Below are 21,821 nucleotides of genomic sequence, written 5' to 3'. Positions count from 1 at the left end.
GTGTGTGTGTGTGTGTGTGTGTGTGTGTGTGTGTGTGTGTCTCAGTGAGAGAGAGAAAATGACAAGAAGTGACCTTTGACCTAAATCATATAACCTGTGTTGCAGTATCTGGGTGTCATGTCAATAAACTTGTTCCTTTGGAGAGGAAAAAATGGCTTATCCTTTAACTGATGGCGAATTAAAGCTACAGTGTGTCGGATTTAGTGTCATCTAGTGTTGAGTTCTCAGATTGCACGATGCTGTTGCTCTTGCCGATTATGTTTCTTTCATGTTTTCACTTCTTGGGCAAAGGGAATTCAATATGTGTGGTCTTCTGTTTCACAAAAATGAAGGTTCTCAAAGTCGTTAGCCTGCATTAGCGTAGGAACTATTCAACAGTGTATAGGAGGGCAACCACTGGTTTCTCTGCTTTATTCTTCAGTCTTCTGTCTTTGCTACAAAATGTGAAAGATGGAGTACATAGGTATGTCCCTTTTGGACTACTTGGTCAATATGGAGGTCACCATATCGTATAAACTGGTCATATGCACTGTGGCTTTAATGCAAGTGGTAAAGACTTGAGTTGTGAATAATTTAACACTGACACCAAGACGATACAACCAGGCAAAAATTCTGCTTGGGATGGCTTGTAATGGCAAACTTTTGCAAACGGGCCATTTCCCTGAAGACCACAGTAGAGTTGATGGTGTCTGGAGGATTCTGTGAGGATCAGGTGATACCTGTCACTACAGGTGGTCCTACCAACATGGTCAAACTCTTCTCCTTTGACACCTGGGTGATATGGAATCCCACAGCGCAGTGTTATATTGGGAAACTTGACCAGTATCTGACAAACAACCTCCACGGCTGACATCGCAGTCTTGCAACACTCTGACCTTCTTCTTCTTCCTGGTCATCTGTCTCTTTGTGCCCACATACCTCCACATGTGGCCTATCCTGCTGTAGCTGGATGGAGCCCAACGCTGTCCCACTCTGGCTCGTGAGTTTACACAAAGTTTACAGCTTGCTTTAGCTAATGGAAAGATGGACGGTTTTGTGGACTAATATGGTCAAAGGAGGCTATGACATGCTTCTTGCCTTCATGCTAAGATGAGCTGGTGAGCGTGAAGCCTCACAGCTGCTGCTGAGGCCTCTGGTAGTCTGGAAAAGTCAAGGATGTGTCAAAAATAAATAGACTGTTCATTGTGTTCGAGTCAGCTGCTTTATATTTTCAGCAATGCGTCTGCTTTCTGCACACGCTGTCCTTTTGATTATTAATGGATATAAAATTTGGTTTTCCTGCTTATTGCTGCTTTGCTGAGCACCAACAAAATATTGAAGTCAACTCTGCATTTAAAATATTATATTTATTCTCGTCCATTCAAACGCTTTTTGAGAAGTACGTAACTGGGTGTCTTTTGGTGTTGCTACTTTTTGTGCCTGAGCGCCACAAGTGAGACTGATTATATTCTGCATTAAAGAAATATAGCTAAATAATAAATTGAATTTTCTAGAGGTTAAAGTAGGGTTTTTTATCATTCGAATCTGAGGAAGTTTGTGTTCTTCCAGTGAAGCATCAAAGCAGTTATAAAGCATCATTTTTTTTCTACGGTGTGTCATCAGTGTCCTGGGCCCATGAATCGTATTGAGCCATGATTTTCAATTACAGCAACGAATGTGACCTGATCAGTTTCAGTTTATATGGTATTACATCACATACGGTAAATCTTTTGGCTAATAATCGCTTACTGAAATGCATTATGATGAATGGACTACTGTTCACCAAACTGACTTTCACACCGTTGCTGCAGGTCAGTGCAACCGCTGTGGTTAAGATGACTTTGCATTGCACTGGCAAGGCTAACGAGTTAATTTATTGTGATATGCTAATGGTGACTTCCTCATGGATATCCAAACATTGTGGGGCCCTATCTTCACAATTTATCTTGATGGTCTAAATCGCATCGCACAAGTGCAGTGTTGTGTGCACCAGTACTGCACTACACCTCACGACACGTCATTTAAAGACCAAACACGTCCATGGGTGCACAGATGAACGCAACTACAATACTTATGCAACGTGGGTACTGGGGATGAAAATCTCAACGGCATTAGATGGAAAATAGCTACCACACTTGTGCCATGCTGTGCTGTGCTTTCCTTTGCAGTGGGTGTAAGATTTAGGGAGTGTTCTGCTGTCCTCTTCTCTGAGGAGTCTTTAACAAAGTAGCCCCAAATTCAACCTCTTAAATTTTCAACAGAGATAATTGACCTGCTGATAATAAATCTGTTGTTGCAGTTTCTGCAGCAGTGTAAAGTTTTACTGTATTGAGGGTTTGCATATTTGGAGACAGAGAACCAAGCATTCAGTGCTGTTTTATCAACTCCCAGGGTCAAAGTTCCTTGTGATATAAAAGAGGCTGTTTAAAAAATAGAGTTTAAGCATAAGGAAGTTAATTTGAGTGTTGATACTATTTGGATTACTGGGCTTTCTGAGCAGACAAAACTTTTGGTTATGTGTTCAACCCACTTTGTAATGCTGCTCATTTATGACAGCTGAACTTGATCTGTTTTTGACGATGCTGTAGAGGAAGGGCTCATAAAGCAACGGGTCAAATCAAACAGTTTTCACACATAACTGTTAAACTGCAGCAGTTAAATAACAAGCCTTACAAAAAAAATAGGTTATTAAGCACAGAGATATTGAACAGTACTAAAAGAGGAGCAAACAGTTACTCGGTCACCCCAAAAACAGTTTTCATCAATTGATCTTAAAATATATATATATATATAAATATATATGTTGTTGTTTTTTATGTTGCTGACTTAATGAAATAATCAGCTTTATTCCTGTTTTCAGACATATAGATTGGTTGTGATGGATCTTCGGCTTTTGTACAATTTTTTTTTTTTTTTTTAAACTACACTCAACAAAAATATAAACGCAACACTTTTGGTTTTGCTCCCATTTTGTATGAGATGAACTCAAAGATCTAAAACTTTTTCCACATACACAATATCACCATTTCCCTCAAATATTGTTCACAAACCAGTCTAAATCTGTGATAGTGAGCACTTCTCCTTTGCTGAGATAATCCATCCCACCTCACAGGTGTGCCATACCAAGATGCTGATTAGACACCATGATTAGTGCACAGGTGTGCCTTAGACTGCCCACAACAAAAGGCCACTCTGAAAGGTGCAGTTTTGTTTTATTGGGGGGGATACCAGTGAGTATCTGGTGTGACCACCATTTGCCTCATGCAGTGCAACACATCTCCTTCGCATAAAGTTGATCAGGTTGTCAATTGTGGCCTGTGGAATGTTGGTCCATTCCTCTTCAATGGCTGTGCGAAGTTGCTGGATATTGGCAGGAACTGGTACACGCTGTCGTATACACCGGTCCAGAGCATCCCAAACATGCTCAATGGGTGACATGTCCGGTGAGTATGCCGGCCATGCAAGAATTGGGACATTTTCAGCTTCCAAGAACTGTGTACAGATCCTTGCAACATGGGGCCGTGCATTATCCTGCTGCAACATGAGGTGATGTTCTTGGATGTATGGCACAACAATGGGCCTCAGGATCTCGTCACGGTATCTCTGTGCATTCAAAATGCCATCAATAAAATGCACCTGTGTTCTTCGTCCATAACAGACGCCTGCCCATACCATAACCCCACCGCCACCATGGGCCACTCGATCCACAACATTGACATCAGAAAACCGCTCACCCACACGACGCCACACACGCTGTCTGCCATCTGCCCTGGACAGTGTGAACCGGGATTCATCCGTGAAGAGAACACCTCTCCAACGTGCCAAACGCCAGCGAATGTGAGCATTTGCCCACTCAAGTCGGTTACGACGACGAACTGGAGTCAGGTCGAGACCCCGATGAAGACGACGAGCATGCAGATGAGCTTCCCTGAGACGGTTTCTGACAGTTTGTGCAGAAATTCTTTGGTTATGCAAACCGATTGTTTCAGCAGCTGTCCGAGTGGCTGGTCTCAGACGATCTTGGAGGTGAACATGCTGGATGTGGAGGTCCTGGGCTGGTGTGGTTACACGTGGTCTGCGGTTGTGAGGCTGGTTGAATGTACTGCCAAATTCTCTGAAACGCCTTTGGAGACAGCTTATGGTAGAGAAATGAACATTCAATACACGAGCAACAGCTCTGGTTGACATTCCTGCTGTCAGCATGCCAATTGCACGCTCCCTCAAATTTTGCGACATCTGTGGCATTGTGCTGTGTGATTAAAACTGCACCTTTCAGAGTGGCCTTTTGTGGGCAGTCTAAGGCACACCTGTGCACTAATCATGGTGTCTAATCAGCATCTTGATATGGCACACCTGTGAGGTGGGATGGATTATCTCAGCAAAGGAGAAGTGCTCACTATCACAGATTTCGACTGGTTTGTGAACAATATTTGAGGGAAATGGTGATATTGTGTATGTGGAAAAAGTTTTAGATCTTTGAGTTCATCTCATACAAAATGGGAGCAAAACCAAAAGTGTTGTGTTTATATTTTTGTTGAGTATATATATATATATATTTTTTTTTTTTGTTAACTTGCTGACTTAATTAAATAATCAGCTTCATTCCTGTTTTCAGACATATAGATCGGTTGTGATGGATCTTCGGCTTTTGTACAATTTTTTTTAACTACTTTTAATGCTTCAAACATCTTTTAAAATCTTCCTTTTTTCTTTATTATGCTTTTGTTGTATTTTGTTAGTGTGGCCATAACTGATGGTCACCCCACTGCATCTGGTCTGCTTGAGTTTTCTTCCTATAACCAAAAAACAGAGGATGTTGTACATGAGATTAAACCTTGCTTGAGATGAATGTTTCATTTGGTTCAATGAGTTGTATTCAATGAGTTGTAAAGAGCTTTAAACCAGTGTTATCCTGATTTAAACTGGATTTAATGTGATTAAATCGAAAAAATGTGGTTTAAACTGTTCTACGTCAAACTGATTTGACGCGCCTCTTTTATTGTTCTTTCTTTTCTACTGTTTCCTTGTGCTTTGGGTTGTCCCAGCTGATCTGGTATGAATCTGCATATTGACTTGGCAGAGATTTTTTACATTAGTTGTCCTTTTTGATGTGACTCCAGGGGCCCTAAAGTGCCTATTCAGCTCCACTTTGCTATTTACAGGGCACATAATCTGAGTGCAGAGTAATGACAGGGTGAAAAGGGGTTGTGTTTATGCTCTTAATTAGTCATGTGTTTTGGACATAACATGAATTAAATCTTTCAGATTATCATGTTAAGAGCTGTGTATGCTTTAGCCATCATTGCTATTGAGATGATGGACTCAGTAGGTGGCAGGAATGATAAGTTTCCTGTGCAAAGGAACGGACCTGCACTCATAGTGTCAAAGTGTGCAGCAGAGCGGCCACCACAGCTCCCTAAGGTGAAACAGTTGAGCATTCCTTTCGTGCAACCCCTCCTCCTCTTCCATCATTACACAACTCCATCTTGGTGCTTCCCACCAGCAAACCCGGGATGGAAGAAAAACCAGAGTAAATATGTGGGAAATGTGGGGGGGTTTTCCATTACGTTGTACTTTTATTTTGTTATTTTGCACAAGCAGAGTGTGCGTGCTTCGTGAACCTGCCTGTGTAAGGTGTGTCTGAATGCAAAAAGCAGAAAAACACTGCGCTTGACTTTTGACCTGGTTTTTGTGTGGTCGTGACGCAGTAATTTTCTGCTGTCCCGTGATGGTGTTAGTGCACCACAACTGTGCCTGACCGCATCTCGTTTTCAGACGGGCACGCTCATGAGCACATGAGGTATTTAAACAATGTGAGCACTAAGCACGATAATGACAGCCGCTTTGGTTGGAAACTAACAGTGACACTTGCGCTTTCCACCGCTTTGCATCGAGTGCAGTATACAACCCCAGGTCTGCAAGGAGGAAAAACACAAATGCATGTTTGTGATGATTGGAGGACTCGAGAATACCAGAAACCCATGCGAACACAGGGAGAATATGCAAAAGTCCAACAGAATCAGGGCATCGCGTTCTTGAACCCAGGACCTTCATCACTGTGCATTTAAGGTGCCTCGAAGCTGCCATAATAAAATTAGTTGCATGCTGAAGTCCTACTGTACCAGGGAGGTGTTGTTGGTAGTGATTTTAAGGATGATTGAGATCTTCAGTCCTTCAGTCCAGTTGTTGTCTCAATCATTTCAACTGAATGTGAGCCACCTGTTGGTGACTTTGCAGATCAGCCTGTTTTAGCTCACCACCTCTTATGGCTGGTGTCCAAAATAACACAAATCCTCATGCACCTCTCACCCCGGTCATTGTAAACACACCCCTGCAGTCATTACTCATTAGGTCTTTAGGGGAAAGCTGATGCTGAATAGGAAGGAAGGGAAATGAGAAGGTCTGAATGCACTAATCCAAGCGTATTATGGTCTCTCTTTCAAACAGCATGCTCTCTGTGGACTCTGTTGTGCAAACAATATAATTAAATCTTTCAGTGCTCGCCGTCACTGATATGGTGCATTGTACCTATTTTGCCTTCAACTGTTGTGATTCAGAATCATGAACCGTTATCGAGGTTTGAAGGGATGAACAGTCAAAGCTTAAACAGTACCATTATTGACAGGGCAGAAAGACATTTTAACGCTGGAGTAATGTAGTACTTGTGTGTGTATTTAGTTTATATTTTGTTATTGTCAAACTTATTTCCATTTGAACTGATTGTAATGGTTCGGTGATGGATTTTTGTCAGTAATAGTTGTGTTGGCACAGATTACTTTGTGGTGGACTCACTGTACTCTTCTTTGTTTTTCCACAGTACTGTCTGACGGAGGCCACACTCTGAGGTGGAGGAGGCTGTAAAGAGGCCCAGAAGGTGCCTCCCACCCTCCCTACCTTATCAACCGTACACATTGGAGAATTATGGCTCCTCGGAAGCGCGGCGGGGGTGGACGCAGTGGCCTGTCCTTCATCACATGCTGTTTCCATGGCAGCGATCACCCAGAGATCACCTACAAGCTCCGGGAGGACTTTGCTCTGCAGGTCATGGAGCCGGCGCTGCCGATGCCGGGATATGATGAGCTGGATGGCATGTTCGCCGAGTTGGTGGTGAGACATTACTCACTTTGTTGTCGTATTCCAGAATAGACTCACTCTGAAAGGTGAGCTGCTCATGTACTGTACGTCTGGAAAGTATTCACAGCGCTTCACTTTTTCTGCATTTTATGTTACAGCCTTATTCCAAAATGGATGAAATTCATATTTTTTCCTCAAAATTCTACACACAATACCCCATAATGACAATGTAAAAAAAAGTTTTTTGGTTTTTTTGGGTTTTTTTTTGCAAATTTATTAAAAAAAAAAAAAAAGAAAGAAATCACATGTACATAAGTATTCACAGCCTTTGCCATGAAGTTCAAAGTTGAGCTCAGGTGAATCCTGTTTCCACTGATCATCCTTGAGATGTTTCTACAACTTAATTGGAGTCCACCTGGGGTAAATTCCATTCACTGGACATGATTTGGAAAGACACACACCTGTCTACATATAAGGTCCCACAGTTGACGGTGCATGTCAGAGCACAAACCAAGCATGAAGTCAAAGAAGTTGTCTGTAGACCTCTGAGACAGGATTGTCTCGAGGCACAAATCTGAGGAAGCATACAGAAACATTTCTGCTGCTTTGAAGGTCCTGATGAGCACATTGGCCTCCATCAGCCATAAATGGAAACCGTTGAGATCCACCATGACTCTTCCTAGAGCTGGCCACCCGTCTAAACTGAGAGTTCGGGGAAGAAGGGTCTTAGTCAGGGAGGTGACCAAGAACCCGATGGTCACTCTGTCAGAGCTCCAGCATTCCTCTGTGGATAGATGAGAACCTTCCAGAAGAACAACCAGCTCAATCCACCAGTTAGGCTTGTAAGATGGAGTGATTCTGTTTTTTCTCTGTTTAAGGTGCAGCTCCATCCAGAGATGGGAGTTGTATTTGTGTTGGCGATCCTCCTTTCCTGTGCACCAACAGCAATTCTTGTATATTCGTCCGTGAATTGTTCTGTGAATTGTTTCTGTAATTTATGTTTGTAGCATGGCCCAAGCAGAGGGTCAATCCTTTGAGTCTGGTCTGTTTGAGGTTTCTTCCTCAGAGGGAGTTTTTCCTTACCACTGTTGCTCTGGGAGTTGGTAAGGTTAGACCTTACCAGTGTGAAGCGCCTTGAGACAACTCTGTTGTGATTTGGCGCTATATAAAGGAAAATAAATTGAAATTGAATTGAAATTGGCCAGATGGAAGCCACTCCTTAGTAAAAGGCACATGGCAGCCCACCTGGAGTTTGCCAAAAGGCTCCTTTGTGCATCAAGAAAGTATTTAGCAAAGGCTGTGAATACTTATGTAAATGTGATTTCTTAATTTTTTTTTTTTTTTTTATCTGTATACTAAGCGTGGAGGTCCCATTTTTTTGTTCTCAATGTTCTCTGGATCTGCTCACCTCACACATCATCTCTACGCTCTCAATCTTCCCATATCCTCTATAGTTATGGATGCAGATCATGTCTCTTTCACAAACCCCCTTAATTGCCCACATTTTGCGGTTAAATAGAACCGCCGATCTGTGATATACCGCCAATTTCCGCCAGATGGAGGTTTCGCTTAGCAAGTATGAATCCATCCAGCTTCTATGTATGATATTCAATGCATTGTCACTAGGCACTCCTCTTTTTTTTTCTTTTTTTTGTCATCTGTATTTCATCAAGGTAGGTCATTGAAAATTGTCTGAGGAGGTTTTCTAGGGCAAAAACATCCACAGATTCCAAATCTGCCATCACATTTGCGCCAGCTATTATGGTTCGGGCGCCACAGGCCCCGTTTTGATGCTGAAAATAGCGCACAGGCAAGACACCCCCCCCCCCCCCAAAAAAATGCATAAAACAGTATAGTTATGTGAAAACATTGCTTCTTAATTATTGCAAACAAATGTCAGTATGTTTTTATTACACATTCTTTCCAGTCTTTTGTGCATTCTCATCATTTATTATATACGTGGTGTGTCCATAAAGTAACGGTCCTTTTTATTTTTGTTTAAAACTACCGTATTTTCCGGACTATAAGTCGCACCGGAGTATAAGTCGCACCAGCCACTTTATCCATTATAAAGAAAAATAAACCATAAATAAGTCGCACCGGAGTATAAGTCGCACCAGCCACTTTATCCATTATAAAGAAAAATAAACCATAAATAAGTCGCACCGGAGTATAAGTCGCACCAGCCACTTTATCATTATAAAGAAAAATAAACCATAAATAAGTTGCACTGGACTATAAGTCCCATGGACATACAGGTATGTTAACTTAACATGAAAAGTTCAGATGATAATATTGTGACGGCTACCGTTTTCAGATGCATATTTCACCAGTCGTAACTTACAATCTGCAGAGTATGATTTTGTTTTTGGTGGCATTTTTTCGGGCCTTCTCCGTTGTCTTGTTAAGTTATCAGTAACGTTGAAATTTTTATTTTTCTATGGTAGTCAGAAGTCGCAGGAACAGTCACACAAGCCTCGAGTGCCCTCTCGTGAGCTGCATTTTACCTACAGATATGTTTGTATTTTGCGGACCACATTGCGAGCCGAACCATGCAGCACCTACCTGCGCAGCTCATGACCACCCAGCGTTGTCGATCCAGCTCCTTCCAAGTGCAGACGCTAATCCTCCGCCGTCGCTCAGTGCTCCCATGCAGCTCTCAGCGTCAACTCTGCTCACACTGATATCCAAGGGTTGAAGCTGTTTTGTTAGCCGTCCCGGAATAAACACCATGTTCGTCTGCTTCAAACGCTATTCACAATCTTCGACGCCAGCTCCTTCCAAGTGCACACACTAATCCTCCGCCGTCGCTCACCCGGTGCTCCCACGTAGCTCTCAGCGTCAACTTAAACACTCTGCTCACACTGATATCCAAGGGTTGAAGCTGTTTTGTTCGCCATGCCGGAATAACAGCAAGCACCGTATTCGTCAGCTTCACACGCTGTGGGTGAGGTGAGGAATACGCGTCCAACGTTCTGTTCTCTGATTAGTTATCGCGACCAGCGTGACTTATAGGACGGCCGCCATACTACAGTGTCCATGATGCATTGCATTTCCTTTTCCGGTGGCCATTTTAAAACATAGATCGACTCTGTCACGTAAAATTGTTTTGTTACAGTAAATTAATTGAGATCCTACCGGTATATTTTTCATTTATAAGTCGCACCGGAGTATAGGTCGCACCCCCGGCCAAAACATGTAAAAAAGTGCGACTTATAGTCCGGAAAATACGGTATATGGATTTCATTCATATGTTTTTACGTAAGACATGCTTGAACCCTTGTGCGCATGCATGACTTTTTCCACGCCTGTCGGTGACGTCATTCGCCTGTGAGCACGCCTTGTGGAAGGAGTGGTCCCGCCCACTCGTCGGATTTTCATTGTCTGGAAATGGCGGAATGAAAAGGACATTTTTTCAGAAGCTGTTAGAGACTGGCACCTGGAAACCATTCGAAAAAGTTATCTGGCTTTTGGTGAAAATTTTACAGGCTTCACAGAGAATAAGGACTTTAACTACAGCTTTAAGGACCCCTTTAAGGATGGTCGGTGCGCCGCGCTCCGAGATGTGACGTCACGGCACAAACCACTGGATCATTTCTAAGCTGATGGCTCTGTGGATACGAGACCGTCGTGTGCTCTTTCTCTGGTTATCACAAGAGCTGGACATCAGCCATTTTCCGGCAGATTTCACTTTTAACAAGAGATTTTGTCAGGGAAAGCGCGTGGAGGCTTCACGCGTCACAACCGATTCGCTGATGAAGCGAGACAAAGGAACACCTCCGTTTCGGAGTGTTAGAGGACAAGTTTGGACATGTCCAGCTCTCCACAAGTTCTCTTATACTCACTCGACTGGTAAGCACTGAAAGCCGAGATAGGCATGTCCAAACTTGTCCTCTAACACTCCGAAACGGAGATGTTCCTTTGTCACTGACTTTGCTAGTTTTTACTAAATTTGCTAATAATTTAAAAAAAAATTATTTTTTCATGTCATCATGGGGTGTTGTGAGTTTAATTTTGAGGGGAAAAATTAATTTACTCCATTTTGGAATAAGTTTGTAACATAACAAAATGTGTCAAAGTGCTGTGAATACTTTGTGGACGTACCGTAAACATATTTTAACTGTGGTTCAAGACACCCCTGTTGAACCAGTTCTCACCTCAAACAGCTTACCCACAGAGAAGCCCGAGGGGTGTTATAGGACCCCAATGCCATTGTCTGTTACTGATGTGTCACCTGAAAAGTACATCTGTTCAAATCCCTCAAACTTTAGCATCTTTCAAAAAAAAAAAAGAGAATCTCAGTCATACTTTTTTTAACCTACTTTTTTCTCTATTCCAGAGGTCACAGGTGGTATTACAACTGTTTTCCCCAAAAACATTAAGCTACATTTATTGTAAATCAATTATATTATGCCACATTCTCTATATTCATTCATAGTCGGCATAAACCGGAGTGCCAACATTTCAGGAGTAAGTACCTTTGGCTTCTCCCTTGTTACACTGTGGGTTGCCACAGCAGATCTAAGGTGGAGCTGCATGTTGAATTGGCACAAGTTTTTATGCAACTCCACGTTAACCTTCTGCACTGGAAACAAGCACACTTAACCGCTTGGCCACCTCCCCTTACTGTCAACATTTCAGGAGAATAGATGTACATCCTATGTAGGCACTGAGATATTTATCCTCAGATTCTGTTGCATGAAGTGGCTGAGATTCGACCACTCCCCCTGAACAGGATGCCAGTCCACCGCGGGTTACTTCCACTTCTCCAGTCAAAGCTGGTGCCCATTTGACTTTGTGAACTAAGACATTGCAGATCAAGCATCATGTCCAAGGATACAAACAGGGTAGAATGACCAGGACTCAAACCCAGTTCTTTATCCCCACTGATCTACCTGCTCTACATGTTTATCACAGATAATTTTACATCTTATTGTTCTTTTAACACTCTGGGCTTTGAACCTACCAACTTGTTGGAGTTTTTCCTCAGAAAAGCTCATATTGATGTTTATTCAACTGTCAAAAGGTGTAATTTTAACTCTGTCCCAGAGTTGAGTGAGCAAGTCAGTGGATGGATAAAAGAACATTTCCAAGTCACTGACTATATCCCTGAGTTCATTAAAGCAACCAGTAATAAATAGAAACAGTATGGCGCTGTGCATATATAATCGTAACTTGCGTGTTGTAACCTCAGCAAAGTTACAACATGCACACGGTTATCACCGAGATTTGGAAATGTTCAGAAAATGTTGATGAACCCCAAACTATTCCCAAGTTAACCACAAGGCTGTCGCCAGCCACCGCAAACACTAGAAAGAAAGAAACCTCCCACTTCCTCTAACCGGGTCAGGCCGCTGTTCTTTTCCCCTCTTATTGTCACTTTTAATTTGTCGTGCTCTCTTCTCCCTGCTGGCTGATTTTCCTCTCAGTGGTTGCCACAGTAATGTAGGCATGTCGTGTTTTTACACATCAATGGGCCTCATTGAGAAACTCAAATCTCTTGGCCTCCTCCGTCTAATTGCTTGTTTTTGCCCACTGCCCTTTACGAAGACATCGTTGAGTAAGTCAAGTCTGACGACAAGTGCACTTTCAATTGCTCTGTTCAGGGTGCTTTTCTTTTCACCCACTACAAGGCTCGTGTGTGTAAAATTAGAACGTGGTTGCTGGAAAACCAGTGACATTGCGGAAAGTTGCAGCAGTTTGTTCTGTTACAATCGATTAAACTGGAACTTCAATTCAGCTGTACATAAAGGCGGTGCTTCTTTTACACAGGCATAATGTTGGCAAGGTGCGACTCTTTATGGTGCTAAAGAATCAATAGAACATTGTTATACAACTGTATAAACTGTTGACCTTCCACACAGCTGCTGCACATATTCACAGAGGAGCTTCGGAAAAGAGGTTCTTCAAAGAAAACTCTCGTATCTCGTATAAACCATGTTACGGTTTAGCAAAATTAATTTGTCATAATCTGCTTGAACAGCAAAAATATATATTATTGTTTTGTGCTGCCTTGTGGATTACTCTTTCCTACAAGGTTGTCTTTCTGACCACAAACTGTTGTCGTTAGTGTCGCTCCTATGGTTGTCCATACTCTTGTCGTGTGATCACCGATAAGTAAGACCCCTCAGCTGCTCCCTTGTTTTCACTGGGAGTTGCCACAGCAGATCCAAGGTGGATGCTGGATGTTCTTCTTGACGCAACTCCACATTACATGGAAAAATGTGGCAGGGGTGGGATTTGAACCAAGAACCTTCCCCAGTGAAACCAAGCACACTAACCACTTATGTTGTTGGGGGTTTTTGCACACTTCTGGTGTTTCACATTTGCAAAAATGTTGAATACTAGGTAATAGTACCTGTGGGCATGAATACCGGAATGGCTGTGACAATCTGACATTTGTCCTCAGTGACCTTAATGTTCACCTAAATGATTGACCTCTGACTGGCGTTGGGGCGTTTCTGGAATCCACCAAAGTGTGTGCCATGTTAGGTCCAAATCAGGAAGAAAATCAAGTAGCTTGATCTTTGGCAAAATTATTATTTTGTTTGTTGTTTTTTGGCGGGGGAGGAGTGCCTTTATTGACATACAAAGCTTGGTCAAAGTTAGGAAAAAGCCCTGGGGAGGAGTAAACCAACAAACAGAGAGGGAGACAGCCTGGGCACCAATGATGAACTTTTGGCAACGTTGATCTTGCTGGGCAATTGTAGAACTCACCCTCATGTGTGTGCCAAATTTTGTGCAAATTAGAGTGGAAAAACTTCAGTTTTGACCTTTGACCCCAATGACCTTAAGCATAATGATTGACCTCAGGTAAATTTGATGTGACCAGTTCAATTCTTGAACCCACTTAAATGTGTGTCAGGTTTAGTGGACACTGGATTGAAAAATCACAATTTGGCCACAGTGGCTTTGGCCTTTACACACAAAAAAAAACCTTTTACCCCTTCAGGGTGATTCTGGGGTTGACCGTCTTCCACATATTGAGTTTAGTGGAAGTTGGCCAAAGAACCTGGGAGAAGCTGGGGAAAAAACAGGCAGATACACCAGAACTTTCCTAAATGCCCCCTGGCATTTAACATCAGCACTTTTTTTGTGCCCCCATGAAGCGTCTGTTTTACTTTGTGATGCATTCTGTTTCCAGGTGTTTGTTACCACATGTTGCGCAGACGGATCGCGCCGTACCTTTTTCCCCGATTACTCACTTGTGTGCAGCCTGGAAGATCTCTGATTTCATTCATAAACATTGAGTTTATGAGGAGAGCATCAAGTCGTGTCCCACTGATCAGATTTGGCGCATACCAGTATGGAATTTAAAGCAGACCTCTGGTGCCACGTGGTTTAGATTTGTAGGAAGAAATAAATTACATTTTGTAGCTATTTTTGTTTTTTCTAATTATAGAGGATAATCTTTGGTTAACGAGGACAAAATGTGCACAATGCTGAATCAGTAAGTATAAAATCAGTCATCAATGAAGGATTGCGTCGTGTTCGTTTCAACACACTTTCTTCTTCCCCCCCCTACAGGATGAGCTCGATCTGACAGAGAAGCACAGAGAAGCCATGTTCGCGCTGCCTGCAGAGAAGAAATGGCAAATCTACTGCAGCAAGAAGAGGGTAAACGTAGCTTCACTTCAGTGTGTGCAGCTTTTTAAAGATGTTTCCTTTTAAATGTACAAGTGTTCACACCTCTGTTGCCTGGTCTGACTAATAACAGCAACATGCAACTGAAAATCTGCATTCTGCTCTTCAAAAGCTATATTATCATAAGGGGCTGCAGCACTGCATTTATTTTTATTTTCAGTCGTTCTGCAGCCCGTTTAGTCACGTTTCTCCACTGCATTTAGTTTTTACATCTTGATCAAAGATGCACCATAACTTCACAATCAAACTCAGTTATCTGTGTGTTGGAGGGGTTTTCTCACGTATTCTACTACACCTGTTCATCAAAGGATGATATAGCCATAATACAATACAAGCAGGTTCTATTTTGTCTTTTCTGCAATATATAAAAGAATAGTGATCTACTGCTGCCATCTCTGCATGTTTATTGCACAGGAAAACACTGATTCCTGCTTCAGTGCAGATGGGTGAAGATGCTCTGTGACACTGACGGTGACCTGACATTTTTAGATATGAATGTAGAGGAAATCCCACTACAAGTAATATGCAGACAGGCCAGACAGATTTTTATTTTGTTTTCGTTTGTTTTACTATTTCTACATCCAGAATTAAAATCCAGGCTGGGAGTGTTGGGATTTGATTTGACGCAGGCATCCAAAAGTCAGCGTTGCTATAGTGACAGCCCTCAGCTCTACAGGAGCCTCAGTTCCAAAAGTGAATGTTGTATTTCAAAGGCTAGAACTATGGTATGAAATGGAAACAGAACAGAATATGCTTCTATTTCTGCCGCGTCCCAGATAAGTGACCTCTTTACAAATAGTCGAAGGGCCAGAATTACTAGTCTCAGACGAGTTTTTGCAAATGAACCCATAAATATTATCTGCACATGTCAGATTTAACGGTTTGTTTTTCCTCATCATGTTACAATAAGGGATCACACAGGTTGGTTTGTGTGCTGGGGTGGAATTACAGGAGGTTTTAGGTGCAACCGTCAGCATAGCATCGACCTGCAGGTACGGAACTCGCGCTGAATGACATCAATATTGCTGACTCTGCAATGGGCGTCAGTGTTGAATCACCGCCTGAAAGGAAGGATGTGCACGCATGTGTGTTTGGATAAGAGGCAAAGGAAGTGTTCGGGTGTCCAAAACAAACAGGAAGGCTTCACTTCCACAGGTGCAGCCTTCGTTAGAGGCACTAGGGATGATAAGGAGGAAGGCGAGGTCATGATGGGAGCCCGTCGTTTATTGGCAGATCTTCAGAAGTGAGGCGGTTCCAGCAGAAGATGAATTAAAGCTTCAGCTGTTTGGTTTGGCAAAGCACCTGAGCCGACAAAATCATTCGGCAGGGAGTTCTGCTCGGTGGAATAGTTTTCACGCTGATCTGAAGAAAGATTACTTTCAGTATTAGCAATGACAGTGTCATAATTAAAAGAAAAAACATATCATAAACACACATTACCTGCAAAGTGCGTTTGTACCCGAGGTGTGATCTGAACACATTTAAAAGGGTAGGGCACATGTGTTTTATTTCTACCCTTAATCACTCAAGAGCATGTTTTGAGCATAACATGGAATAAAATCAGCAAATTGTTTTGATTGAAAAATAAAAAAAAATAGTGTTTTGACATTTATTTAGTGGTGTGACTACAAGAATATTTTTACAAAGAGGGTATGGTGCAGGCGGCATGGTGGCTTAATGGTTAGCATTGTTGACTCACAGCGAGAAGGTCATGGGATCGATTCAATATGAAATCGATGACGATGTGAAAAAGTTTTTTTTCCCACAAATCTTTAAAAAAAAAACTTATTCATATGGTCATTATGGGGTATTGTGTGTAGAATTTTTCTGAAAAAAATGAATTTAATCCATTTTGGAATAAGGCTGTACAAAACAAACCAAAAAAACCCTGAAGAACGTGAAGAGCTGTGACTATTTTCTGGATGCACTGTATTTTTTTTTATTTATTTATTTATTTTGTATAATGTGCGTGCGTTTTCATTCAGTTGATATCTATGGGCTGCACAAATGAAGGTATTTATGAATCAGAAAAGGCAGCTGGCGTGAAACCAGCCAAAAGAACTAAACAGATCCATTGGATATCGGGCACAACAATTATTTTGAAAACGTACCACTTGATTTACAAAAATTACATTTAAAAAAAAATGCCCCAAAAAATCCTTAAAATTACATAAAACTTTGACAACACAGTACTTTGAGCAAATTACTTGCTGTTAGGAATATAACACCGTCCATCCTCTTTAGCCTGCAGCATCTGCCAAGAAGCAGATTTATTTTTATGATTTAGCACAGCTTTATGACATCAAAGAATGAAATATTTTTAAATCAGCCTTTCTTTCAGACAGTAATTTACTTTCAAACACTGTCATTATTCCTAAATAACAAAGATTGATTCTGCACGCTGGCGACCTGCGTCTTTGATCTTTACTTTCTCAAATGTAGAAAAACACACCAAGATGCTTCCATTTTCAACCCTAAATAAACTGCAGAAATAGCAGCGTTTGATGTCTGCTGACTTCAAAGTTGAAAGATGAGCCATGTAAGATGCCAGAGGAAGTTGTTCCTCCTCTAAATCTGTCACACTAATGGACTGAACTCCGTCCAGCGAGCGTCTGGTCAAACTGGCAGCGCTCGCAAGTTGAACAGCCGGATCGAGCCTTCCTGTCACCGTACGATTCCCGCAGAGCGGCCACGACACGCAGCTTCTACCGAAGCAGCCAAGTCTCTCTAGGCTGCCTTATTAACCGACGCCCAATTAGTTCATGATGGTCACAGCTCGCTTGTGCTTAATGGAGCCTGAGGCTTTTGTTTACCTTCCAAGTTCAGGCTGAATTTATTTTTCCCCCTCACAAATTAAATCATCTCAGGAATGACTTGCAGCTTCTTTGACTTTTTTTAAAAACTCGTAATAAAACATGCCTGTCGTGGATATTCATCTCACTGTAAATCAAGGCATGACCTTAATCTTTCACATTCATTCGATAATCTCGAGTTTCTGTCGAGATGCTGCGCCGTCTGTGGAATTTTCTGCTTTTTGCTGCCTCCTAAAACTCAAGAGCTCGGTGGTGTCTTAACATAAATACGGCTGAATGTGCGTCACCCTACTTTGACTTTTCGTTCTGTTTTAAGCTTTTGGCTGTTTATGCCGCCAACCAGCACTTCTGTGTTTGTATGTTTTAGTCTGTCAAAACTAATGACCTAAAAAGGAAAAAAAAAAAGCACACTTGCCATCATGTATGAGGCCCACCCACTGTGTAATTGTTGCACTTTGATGTGCACTTCATGTCACGTTCTTTTATATTGCGTTTTGACATTGCTGTCAAGTCAGTCAGCAATCAAAAAGAAACTGATTTTTGTCTCCACCGCGGAGGTCGTTTTTTTTTTAGCTTGCATCTGTTTGTCACGTTTGCAGGGTTCCTGAAAAATGTTTTCATAGTACTTGGTGAAAATCACTTATAGTAATGAATATTATTTTTAAAAAATTATTTTTTTTCATCCAGATCCATAGGTGAACATTTCCTGTTAGACTGTTTTACTAATTAATTTGCAAGAAAATGCTAATGTTCCCTACACATTAAGATGTATTGATCCCGGTCTTGGTTCATAATTCCTTGGATGTTCTGTGAAAGCGGGTCCTATATTGTCATTTCTGATACTGCAAGATCTCCCAAGCTTGGTGTTTTAATGCTTGTTGAAATAACACTGTGAAGAGGGAAATCAGGCTGCCTTGATTTTTGATGGCCTTCAACGAAAACACAACGGCCACAGTTTCTGTTCTTTAGATGTGCAATCTTGATCTTGTTGCATTATTATGCGTGTGTCACTCATATTCTGTGTTTCAGGAGCAAGAAGAAAACCAGAGTGCAACCAGCTGGCCGGAATACTACATAGACCAGCTCAATTCAATGGCAGCTGTAAGTTACCATGAATCCAGATTTTTTTGGATGGTAACATCTGAGTCTCACTCTGAGCTTTATTTTGGCTAATGTTTTGTTGAACAGAGAAAAACACTTCTTGCTCTGGAGAAGGAAGACGAGGAAGAGAGGAACAAAACCATAGAGAGTCTGAAGACTGCACTGAGGACACAACCTATGAGGTGGACCAAGAGATCTTTGTTCTGTCAAAAATCTTAACATGAAGTTTCCCGTCAGTCATTAGTTTTTCCAAATATGTAATGGCAATAAATGTTACAGGTCAGGAAACAAATCATTTTGTTTTTAGGCATCGCAGTGTTTATCTAGCCTTTGGCCAGTAATAAGATTGATCCATTTCTTATTGGAGCCACATTTTTTGGACTGCCAATGCTTCATTTTCATCAAGTGCAGCCTTGGCCATTTATTTTTCTAAAGCCTTGGCACGTCTTGTTTAGTTTTCATGGTTTTGTTACCACTCATCCAAGTGACTTCTTCAGTTTTCTTCACTGTTAAAACATGGAGAAGATTAAACAAGAAGCCTACTTGCTTTGGAGTGAATTTCTAGATATCTCCTACCCAGATAAGCAAGAACCTTCATCAGAACTCATGAAGAACATTTCTTTAAAGGTATGAGGAAGACAAATCTGACCAAGAAGGTCAGTGAAGTCTTTATGCTCTGGCTAGAGAGTCATGACTGGTAGAAGCACTCAAGGCACCCACAGACATTAGTAGGGAGGCTAGTAGGACACCCCCCCCCCCCCCCCCCCCCCCCCCCCGCAGCCCAACACACACATACTCTAGGAGATAAACAAACCCAACTTTTGAGGTTCTTTACATGACTCCAAAACACAATCTGGATTTCCCCAAAAACAAAAACTGGCTTCGAGCCACATTTTGAAGATGGCTTCCAAAATGGCTGCCTATATAGCTTGTTTGTTTGTTTTTAACATAGAAAATACATTAAGATGACATATAAAGGACTTAACTTTCAAAAATGTTCCATGAAAATGTTTTACATCACAATGTACACATTCCTTCCTAAATAATTTCACAATTTTTACAATCAAAATAGTGTACAAAATCACCACCAAATAACATTTTTTTTCCATTAAAATGCCCTCAAAATCCATCATAGCAACAAACAATAGAATTAATAATAAAACATTGCCTATACTTTGTGAGTCAGCTGTTTTGGCAATGCCCTCAACCGAGTTGCAAGACTTTTTCACATCAGCTTTGGTGCCCAACTTCGCAAATGTTTGAGTATCCAAAATTCTTCTGACTTTGACTTCAGTACTTCCCCTTGGGATGGTAGCCAATGCTGGCACTTTGACGGGGAAGCACTGGTTCATACACCAAAGCTGCATGAACCAGCACTCGCTACTCTTCAGCACTCCATACACTACTATTCAGAACTCTTAGGCACTTAGTACTCTTCAGCACTTAGTCCTTTTTAGTAGAGTGATAATTGTATTGGTGTTTCAAGCTTCTAGAATGGTGGTCACAAAGCTTTTTAAGTTTACTTTCTACTTCACAGTGAATGTGAAGCTGTCGTGGGTGGAATGAGGGCATCTGTTCGACACATGGAACAAAACAGAGTCCAGCACAAGGGGCAGGATTGAACCACTGCGGGTCAGAGTGCTGTAAAACGAGCAGCGTGAAGTTTTAAACACTGCGTCATGGAACGCTAAAGATCACAGATCAATAACAGTGTCCAGCGGCTTAATTGTTATAGGGATGTCTGTCTGACAGCTGTACCGCTGCTGTTTTTACAGAATGCCGAGTCATCCTGGCCTTGTTGAGTCACTTTTGACTTTACAGGAAGAAAAACACACTGAAAAATACGTTTAACTAAATGACTGACATCAATTCCCTTCTTCTCTTGTCAGGTTTGTGACACGTTTCATTGATGTGGACGGCCTAACCTGCATCCTGAACTTCCTCAAGAGCATGGACTACGAAACCACAGAGTCGCAGATCCACACGTCGCTCATCGGCTGCGTCAAGGCTCTGATGAACAACTCGCAGGGCCGCGCCCACGTCCTCTCTCACTCCGAGAGCATCAACATCATCGCCCAGAGCCTGGCCACAGAGAACATCAAGACTAAAGTCGCCGTGCTGGAGATCATGGGTGCTGTGTGCCTGGTACCTGGCGGGCATAAGAAAATCCTGCAGGCCATGCTGCATTACCAACGCTTTGCCAGCGAGAGGACTCGCTTCCAGGTGGGTGGGAGCACAGGAAGTGAACCGCTGCTGCTTTTACATCTTCTGCAGAAAATGATTAACTCTTGTCACCCCTCAGACACTCATAAATGATCTGGATCGGAGTACGGGCCGCTACAGGGACGAGGTCAACCTGAAGACAGCCATCATGTCTTTTATTAATGCTGTGCTGAGTCAAGGGGCAGGAGAGGTGAAGCCCACACATCTGACAGTCTGATTCCTTTCACACTAAATCTCCATTCCTCTGTTAAAGCTTTAAAAGGGACAAACCTTTATTATGATTATTATTTTAGGAGAGTTTGGAATTCCGTATCCACCTCCGATATGAGTTTCTCATGCTGGGGATCCAGCCTGTCATCGATAAACTACGTTCTCATGAAAACTCTACATTAGACAGGTGAGCTGGAACGTGCACTCAAACAAAAACAACAAAAAAGTTTTTCAAAATAAAAAATGCAGCTGCAAACTCACGTGCCGTTTCTCATGTTATGTAATGGGGTCTTCTCCCTCCACCTCCTCCCCTGTGGACCTCTCAGGCATTTAGACTACTTTGAGATGCTGCGGAACGAGGATGAGCTGGCTTTGTCAAAACGTTTCGAGTCGGTGAGAATCGTGGAATTTATTTTCTGAGGCAGCTGAATAGTTTTCAGTGCGTCTTCTTTTTTTTTTTTGCAGGATGAATCTGAGACTTTTATTGTGCTGCTTCTCCTTCAGGTGCACATAGATACCAAAAGTGCCAACCAAGTTTTTGACCTCATCCGTAAGAAGATGAGCCACACTGACGCCTACCCGCACTTTATGTCGGTGCTGCACCACTGTCTCCTCATGCCTCGTAAGTCTTACTGCAGATTATCCTCTGTTTCTGATGCTGTTTGTCAAAGTTTAGAATAATTTTCTTTTTGTGTATTAATGACATTGAAGTGCGTTTAACTGCAAAGTTGCGCAGAAATACAGCTCAAAAAATGTAATTGAAAGAAGCTTGTATTT

General features: G+C 42.0%; 1 protein-coding gene across 5 annotated transcripts in view; it reads left to right on the top strand.

Annotated features, from left to right (window-relative positions):
* LOC117502731 (disheveled-associated activator of morphogenesis 1-like) overlaps positions 1-21,821 on the top strand; it is a 79,897-nt gene that overhangs the window by 41,897 nt on the left and 16,179 nt on the right. For all 5 annotated transcript variants that reach the window (XM_034161835.1, XM_034161832.1, XM_034161834.1 and 2 more), the window contains 9 exons: positions 6,797-7,086; positions 14,581-14,670; positions 18,540-18,611; positions 18,699-18,793; positions 20,501-20,834; positions 20,914-21,024; positions 21,128-21,231; positions 21,371-21,437; positions 21,549-21,666. In XM_034161835.1, the coding sequence (XP_034017726.1) occupies positions 6,901-7,086; positions 14,581-14,670; positions 18,540-18,611; positions 18,699-18,793; positions 20,501-20,834; positions 20,914-21,024; positions 21,128-21,231; positions 21,371-21,437; positions 21,549-21,666 (1,177 nt within the window). In that variant the 5' untranslated portion in view covers positions 6,797-6,900. The remainder of the gene's footprint in view (positions 1-6,796; positions 7,087-14,580; positions 14,671-18,539; positions 18,612-18,698; positions 18,794-20,500; positions 20,835-20,913; positions 21,025-21,127; positions 21,232-21,370; positions 21,438-21,548; positions 21,667-21,821) is intronic.

This window comes from Thalassophryne amazonica, chromosome 21 (assembly GCF_902500255.1).
Source record: "Thalassophryne amazonica chromosome 21, fThaAma1.1, whole genome shotgun sequence".
Taxonomy (NCBI): domain Eukaryota; kingdom Metazoa; phylum Chordata; class Actinopteri; order Batrachoidiformes; family Batrachoididae; genus Thalassophryne; species Thalassophryne amazonica.
This window is presented reverse-complemented; position numbering and strand designations above follow the sequence as displayed.